The sequence below is a fragment of the Salvia miltiorrhiza genome, unplaced genomic scaffold (genome assembly GCF_028751815.1).
Source record: "Salvia miltiorrhiza cultivar Shanhuang (shh) unplaced genomic scaffold, IMPLAD_Smil_shh original_scaffold_399, whole genome shotgun sequence".
In the NCBI taxonomy this organism is placed as follows: Eukaryota; Viridiplantae; Streptophyta; class Magnoliopsida; order Lamiales; family Lamiaceae; genus Salvia; species Salvia miltiorrhiza.
In genome coordinates, this window is record NW_026651541.1 from 54380 (window position 1) to 63055 (window position 8676).

Below are 8676 nucleotides of genomic sequence, written 5' to 3' on the forward strand. Positions count from 1 at the left end.
TTCTGATTCCGATTCGATTCCACAGTTCCAGTTCACATGGGCACATCTAACTTGAGTTGGTCTTGGGTGAGGTCAACCTCACCCCATGAGACGGGTCGGGCGCGGGTCGGGTGGGTTTGGCCGCGGGTCTGGCGGGTTAAGGTGTGGGATGGGCGGGTCTGGGGTTGTATATAATATATAAAAATTGTTTGCTTCTAAATTACAAAATTAAATGTAGTGTAGTGGTTGGGGGAAGCTTTCCCTTTATTGTCTACCAGAGTTTGACTCTTCACTACAGCATTTTGTAGTGTTTTATTTTTATGCGTTTTGTTTTATCTTTTGTTTTGTTTTGTTTTCTTTTTTTTTTTTTCATTTTTTCTATTTTCCTTTTTGCATTAGCGTTTTTTTGTTTTTGTTATTGCGTTTTTTTTTCCTTTTTTTTCTTTTTTTCTGTTATAAATGATTCTTTTTGCATTAGCATTTTTTGTGTTTTTTTTTATGTTATTACGTTTATACTATATATATATTTTTTTCATATCAATGATTAAGTTTTATTACAATAATAATTACTTTAGTAAAGTGTTTTATTTATTTTCTTTTGCTTTTTCGTTTAATTTTTTCTTTTTAACATTTTATATATACTTTTTTTTCATTTATTTCATTTTTTTAAAAAAATACCTTTATTCATATCAATGGTTATTTTTTCTTACAACTGTAATTACTTGACCAAGTCATTAAAATTACAAATTTTCGTAAGTAAAAATAACATTGTTTTGAAAAAGTAATAATTTTGAAATATTACATTTCTTCATATGAATAATTACTTTTTATTAAGACAATAGTTACTTTTAATAAGTATAAAATATACATTTGTTAGCAGCACAAATATATACTTATGTTAATATAAGTATTTCCTGTCATTCTATATTTTGTAATTACCTAAACACTGAATACTAAACCCTAAATAATGAATACTAATCCCTAAACCTTGAATACTAAACCCTAAATAATGAATACTAAACCCTAATGAAAATATTTACTTTTATGTAGTCTAACATATACATTTCTTTGAACAAATGTATACTTATGTTTCTATAAGTATTTTCTGTCATTCTATATTTTGTAATTACCTGAACACTGAATACTAAACCCTAAACCTTGAATACTAAACCCTAAATAATGAATACTAAACCCTAATCCTTGAATGCTAAACCCTAATGGAAATATTTACTTTTATGTAGTCTAACATATACATTTCTTTGTACAAATGTATACTTATGTTTCTATAAGTATTTCCTGTGATTCTATATTTTGTAATTACCTGAACACTGAATACTAAACCGTAAATAATGAATACTAAACCCTAACCCTTGAATGCTAAATCCTAACGGAAATATTTACTTTTATTTAGGCTAGCATATACATTTCTTTGTACAAATTAAATGTATACTTATGTTTCTATAGGTATTTCCTGTCATTCTATATTTTGTAATTACCTAAACACTTAATACTAAACCCTAAATAGTGAATACTAAACCCTAAACCTTGAATACTAAACCCTAAATAAATACTCCCTCCGTCCGCCAAAAGTAGACCACTTTTACTATATTGGGCGTCCGCAAAGAGTATACCACTTTCCTTTTATGGAAATGGTCCCACCACCCACTTTAATCTTTTATCCTTACAAACACTCTTTATTTACAATAAAACCCACCTCAAATTCAATCTCAACCACACATCCCATAAAGTGGTGGGACCCTTTCTCTACTACATCAAAATCATCACTAATTTTATTAAATCCCGTGCCCAACCAAAGTAGTCTACTTTTGGCGGACGGAGGGAGTACAAAATATACATTTATTGGCACAAATATATACTTATGTTAATATAAATATTTATCTTCGTTTAATATAAAGTATTATATTTTCTAAACCTTAAACCCTGAACACTAAACCATAAACCCTGAACATTAAACCTTGAACACTAAATCCTAAACTATAATGAGAATATTTACTTTTAATACGCATAAGATATACATTTGTGCTAACAAATGTATACTTATGTTAATATAAATATCTACTTTCATTCAATATAAAGTATTATATTTCCTAAACTCGAAACCCTAAAGACTAAATCATAATATGAATATTCATTTTTAATAACCATAAAATATACATTTGTTCTCACAAATATATACTTATGTTAATATAAGTATTTACCTTTATTCAATTTAAAGTATTATACATATCAATAATTACTTTTTCTCATGAAAATGCTTAATTACTTGACAAAATAATTAAAAGTACAAGTTCTCGCCAATAAAAATAATATTATTTTTCAAGAAACTAATTATTTCACCAAATAAATAAAATTATTTATTTCTACATTATTTCAAACCAAAGTAAATATTGTTGTGATAAAAAGTAATAATCAACATGAAGAAAAGTATTGTTTTCGAAACATTACCTTTTTTATCTAATAATTTAGAAAATTTACATTTCTTCATATCAATAGTTACTTTTCTTTACGACAGTGATTACTTGAATAATTTATTGATTATTTTTTCGCCATTCTATTATTTATTTCTACGTTATTCAAAATAACTATTGTTATTATAATGAAAAAAAATATTGACATGAATAAATGTAACATTTTTGAAATGTTATTTTTTATCATCAATATTTACTTTTTCTTACGATAATAATTACTTGACTGAATATACAAAATTACAAATTATAACGAGTAAAAATAACATTACTTATATATATATATATATATATATATATATATATTAATAATTGCATTTTCTTACAATAATAATCATTTTATCAAATAACTAAAAGTATAAATTCACAAAAATAAAAGTAACAATAATAGTTAACAAATGTAATAATTTAGAAACATTACATTTCATTGTAATAATAATTATTTTGTATTCCGACAATAATTACTTGACCGAATAGCTAAGTTTAAAAATTCGAGCCAGTGAAAATAAAATTACTTTTCTTCACATCAATAATTTAGAAAAATTCACAATAATTGTTATTGTCACTCACGAGAACTTATACTTTTGGTTATTTGCTCAAGTAATTATTGTCGTCAGAAAAAGTAATTATTGTTATGAAGAATTGTAATATTTTAAAATTATTATATTTTCACAAAAATATATAAAAAATGCAAAAGAAAAACAGTAAAATAAAAAAAATGCAAAAGAAAAGCAGTAAAAAGAAATGCTAAAAAGAAAAAAAAATACTGAATATATATATATATATATATATATATATATATATATATAAATACCAAAAAATAATGAAAATAGGAAGACAAAAAAAAGTAAAAACAAAAAGAAGAAAAAAGGAAACAAAAACCTAAAAAACGTAAAAAAGAAAGGGAAAAGAAGAAGATGAAGTTTTATTGGGGGTAAAAGGGATTCGAACAATAAGTGACTATTACCACTGCACCAGCTCAAACTTTTATATTTATTAGTTAAAAACTCGATTATGTATATTAAATATCGCGGGTCGAGTCAAACGGGTCAAACCCGTCTCATAGGGTGAGGTTGAACTCACCCAAGTTTTTGCGATCTAACTTATCTCAGTCAGGGAATAATGACAAAGTTGATTTAAAAGAAATTGGCAAATACTATATATTAGAAAAAATAAGCTAGTGTCGGTTTTGGCAATACGTTTGCATATCCAGAAAACTGTCATGTGTGGCTGGTGTTGGATTCCGTCTCCTCCTCTGCTGTACCCTACAACCGCCGCCGCCGCCTTCGTGGAAATTTTATCAGCAAATTCTCTCATAAACCACACAAATTCTGTCGTTGAGTTAATGGAATATTTGGTTGAATCTAACTTTAATTAATTTTCATGGATAATATATCTTATAATTAATAGAGTGACTATTCAAAATATTTGGCACTATTTATTTCAAACTTCTTTGTATATATTCCGACTCCCACCTCCATAACCCTAGCAAAATAACACCAAAAAAGAAAAGGAAAAAATGACTCTGCAGATTCCCTTGATTCCATTTCTCACATTCATCACACTCTTCTTCCTAATCCTGAAGAAAACCCGAAAGCCCGTTATTAACGCAGCAAAACTCCCTCCAGGCCCGCGACAGCTTCCAATCATCGGCAACCTCCACCAGCTGGGCAAACTGCCTCACAGGTCGCTTCAAAAGCTCTCCAAAACCTACGGCGATCTCATGTTCCTACAGCTCGGATCCGTGCCCACGTTAGTCGTCTCATCGGCCGATAAGGCCCGCGATATCTTCAAAAACCACGACCTCGCCTTCTCGGGCCGGCCCTCTTCTCTCTACGCAATGAAAAAAATGTGTTACAATCTCTCCTGCGTCTCGGCCGCACCGTACGGGGACTACTGGAGAGAAGCGAGGCGAATCGTGGTTCTGGAACTGATGACCGCGAAACGGGTCGAATCTTTCCGCCACATACGGGTCGAGGAAGTGGGTAGTTTGATCGAGCGGATCTCCCGTGCGGGTCCGGACCCGGTCGACCTGAGCTCCGCGGTGTTCGCCATGTCCAACAACGTAGTCAGCCGCGCCGCGTTCGGGGAGACGGACGTTAAGGGGATGGGGAGGAGTTTCCAGGAGATTTTTCATGAGACGCAGAGCCTCGCCGTAGAGTTTAACGTGGCCGATTATTTCGCGGGATTGGATTGGATTAATGGGATCAACGGCGTCGACAGGCGGATAGGGGACAATTTTAGGGATATGGATGTGTTTTTCGAGGGGGTCATCGGAGAGCATCGTGATCGGAGGGTGTTGGATTCCGACAAGGAAGATATAATTGATGTGTTGCTTCGAGTGCAGGAGGATTCTGAGCTCACGGATGATCAGATCAAGGCTATCCTCTTGGTAATTAAACTCTATTTTTAGCATTTTTGTTTACCTCGATGATGCAAAATATACGAAATGGATAGTAAAAATTAAATATTAGCGATCAACTTAATTCAATAATTTTTAATTATACATATATACGATACATTTATTATGAATTCGTAGAGAATTGAGACTATGCACACTAGCTAAGACGATGCGTGTTACAATTGGTACACACAATCTTCATTTATACTAGTCATATCACTAACTGGTGTGAATCATCTCATTCGTATTAGTATGATTATAATTTTGTCCACATTTCTTAGAATTGTTACAATTTATTAAATATTAAAGTGACCACTTTTTCAATTTCCACCATATATAATGACTATCTAAAATTTTATTTGCTCCATTTTGATATCCTGTACTTTTCATGCATAACTAATAGTAAAATGAATGGTATTTTATTTGTATTTTTCAATTCAATTATTTTAATGAGATATAAATCAAAATTAGTTTAAACGATATATAGGAATTATCAAAGACAATTTTAAGATATATAAAGTTCCGATATCTTAATAAACAATTTATTTATAGAATTTAATCTTCAATGATAAGCGCCCCTTTGCATTCGGTGTGTGTCGAAGTATACACTACTTAATTTGGCTGTGTATGATCTATCTATGAACAAATTAATAGCTAATTAGAACCTATTTCATTCTATGTGTCGAAGTATACATTACTTTGGCTGTATACCACACAGAAGTTATCTTTTAAAATAATTAAATAAAGATAGATCTATACAAGTACTGGTATTGGTTTTGACTGATTTGATCAGGACATGTTGAGTGTTCATGCAAGATCTTGTCGTTTGATAATTCTAAATTTGTTAAAAGTCTAAGACCATATTTATTCACCACCTCACAGCTGGACTGAAAAAAATTAGAAGATAAAGTATTGTGATGATATCATTATCAGGCCAACCTTTACATTTTTGTAATCAATTTAAAACATGACACTCGACATTTTATAATTAAAACATATGATAATAAATAATAGAAAACGAAAAAATATTTAGGTTAGAGTGGATTATTAATAAAGTAAAAATGTTATAGAATTTATAAATTGTATACATAGAAGAAAATAAATAAATTTTTACTAAAAGATTGAGTTGGTGAAGATTATTGATAAATATAGTTAAAATGTCTCCATTTATGAATAGACGACTATGAGTTACAAATATTAAAGTTAACTTAATTATTACTCGTAATGCATATTAGTAAGACTCGACTATTAGAAATTTATACACCGAAAAGATGTCTTAATTTGTTATTTTAATTTGTTTATAAAAAGATGTCCTAATTAATTTTTAATAATAATTTGTGGGTCCCTTTCTTCATTTACTAATTAATTTGTGAATCTCCTTCTCCACTCATTAAATTTAATTAATTTTTTTTTCTTAATTTGTGGGCTCTTTTCTTCACTCACTAAATAAACAACACACATTTTCTTAAATACGTGCCACTTTTCTATAAAACTTATTTTCGTGGATGAATGGAGTAATATTTTTCATTTGAGATTCATAGTGTCCCACACTATTTGGTGCCCATTGTGTACCTCTATTTTTACTTTCTTTCTTTAGTTGCATTTTTTTGGGTTTTAATTTAATTTTTGACTTATTAACTATAGTTTATTACACCTAATTAGGGCGTCTAATAAATTTTGTAGCATTTAATTTCAGTATTACTGTTCATAAATTTATAAGTAGGGTATACTGATTAAAAAAATTAATATATGATTATAAGTGTTTTCCAATAATTTTTATTTTATTTACTTTTAAAATAAGTATTATTAAAATAATTAACCAATTTGATAGTGGAACATGAGCTAAGGAGACATAAAAAATATTAGGATACTGAATTTAAACCGTTTATTTTAGAGATCTACCAATTTTGATTGAACTATTATAATTCATGGTGGATAGATATATGATTTGGGATTATTAATTTTACAGGCACAACATATATATATAGTTACACATTGTTATTTATTTTGTTACACAAATGTTGTGCTAACTCCCTAAATTACATCTCCTTTAAAAAATAAAAATAAAAATAAAAATAAAAATAAAAACTCCCTAAATTACACCTCTACTAATCCACCATTTTAACACATCAGTCACCAACTTACCAAAATACTGTCATTGTCAAAATAGATTAAATAATAAATAAAAATGAATCAAATACTCAATTGGTATATTTGCTAGTATTTCATAAGTTTATAGAAATGAATGAGGTAATGGTAAGGGATGTCTAAACGGTTCGGTTCGGTTACCCGAATCGAAATTTTCGTTGCCCAAATTCGAAATATGCCCTATTTCACTAATAGTTCCTGAACCGTTTTGAGTGATCGATTATCCAAAAATCGAATCGGTTATCTGGGTATTCGAATAATATTTATTTAAAAAATTAAAATTCAAAAAATCTATTACTTAGAAGGATCAAACTCTGGTCTTCAACAATACAACTATATTCCACTAATGAACACACCGCACCACGTTTGCAGAGGCGGTCATAGGGGGTGTTAGGGCGTAGCTCAAGTATACTCAATCAAAAAAATTCACCTTAATTATATTTGATATGTTTTTTAATTTTTTATTTTGGCTTCCCAAAAAATAATTTTGTAACATCCGCTCCTACACGTAGGATGTATTTGTGGCGGGAACTGATACTTCAGCAGCAACAGTAGTATGGACAATGGCAGAACTCATCAGAAATCCAACCATTCTGCAGAAAGCTCAGCAACAGGTGCGAGAGATCGTGAAAGGGAAGGCCAAGGTGGAAGAATCAGACCTTCCCAAACTCATATACCTAAAGCACGTCGTCAAAGAGTCATTCAGGCTCCACCCACCAGCGCCGCTGCTACTGCCACATGAAACCACGGACCTCTGCGTCATTGACGGCGGCAAGTACGAGATTCCCGCCAAAACGAGGGTTTTCTTCAACGCGGCTGCGATCTCCGCGGATCCTGCAGTTTGGGTGAACCCTGGAGATTTCTTGCCGGAGAGGTTCGAGGACGGCCGCGTCGATTTCAGAGGGCAGCATTTCGAGCTGTTGCCGTTCGGCGCCGGGAGGAGGGGTTGCCCCGGAATCAGTTTCGCGATGCCAGTGGTGGAGCTGGCGCTCGCGAATCTTCTATTCCGCTTTGATTGGAAGCTTCCAGAAGGAGTATCGGTTGAGGATGTTGATATGGAGGAAGCGCCGGGGATTACTATGCATAAGAACATTCCTCTTCGCTTGGTAGCTTGCCCGGTAAATCAGTAGAAGCATGTTGTTGGTGCAGAGATCTTATATTATATTCTAAAATATCATTGTGTTTTATGCTGATTTTAATATAATATGCTGAAAATTATAATGATCGTTTTACTATTAGTAACTCAACTCTATTCATATGTACTCGCTCTGATTCACTATACCTTCCCTATTTCTGTTTAGACATCATTATTTAGGAATATAATAACGGTTATACTATAACTATGTGTGAACTCATATTTAATATAGTGTAAAGTGATTATTTATATATAAAAAAATAGATAAATTTAATTGGGACAACAAAAAAAAATGCAAATTATTGTGTGCAGGCGGCCGCATGGTATGCGGTCACCCACCCTCACACGCATAGATATATATTAACGTTTGATATTTAAAACCAATCTGTGTTGTGGCGCAATGGCACCAACCTCCCCATCTCTCCTCACCCTTAGGGTTTGAACCCTGTTGCTAGCATTTTTTTCCCCTTTTTTGCTGGCGTTTTTTTTCCCCTTTTTTGCTCATTTTACTATTTCTTTTTGCGTGC

The 8676-nt window shown here is 31.4% G+C and overlaps 1 protein-coding gene across 1 annotated transcript; it reads left to right on the plus strand.

The window, feature by feature from the left end:
- The first annotated feature begins 3887 nt into the window (after window positions 1-3887).
- LOC131004456 (cytochrome P450 71A9-like) lies at window positions 3888-8295 on the plus strand. Its single transcript, XM_057931151.1, has 2 exons — window positions 3888-4857; window positions 7527-8295. The coding sequence occupies exons 1-2, from the start codon at window positions 3985-3987 to the stop codon at window positions 8142-8144; spliced, it is 1491 nt and encodes a 496-aa protein (XP_057787134.1). The 5' UTR covers window positions 3888-3984; the 3' UTR covers window positions 8145-8295.
- Window positions 8296-8676: the final 381 nt, after the last annotated feature.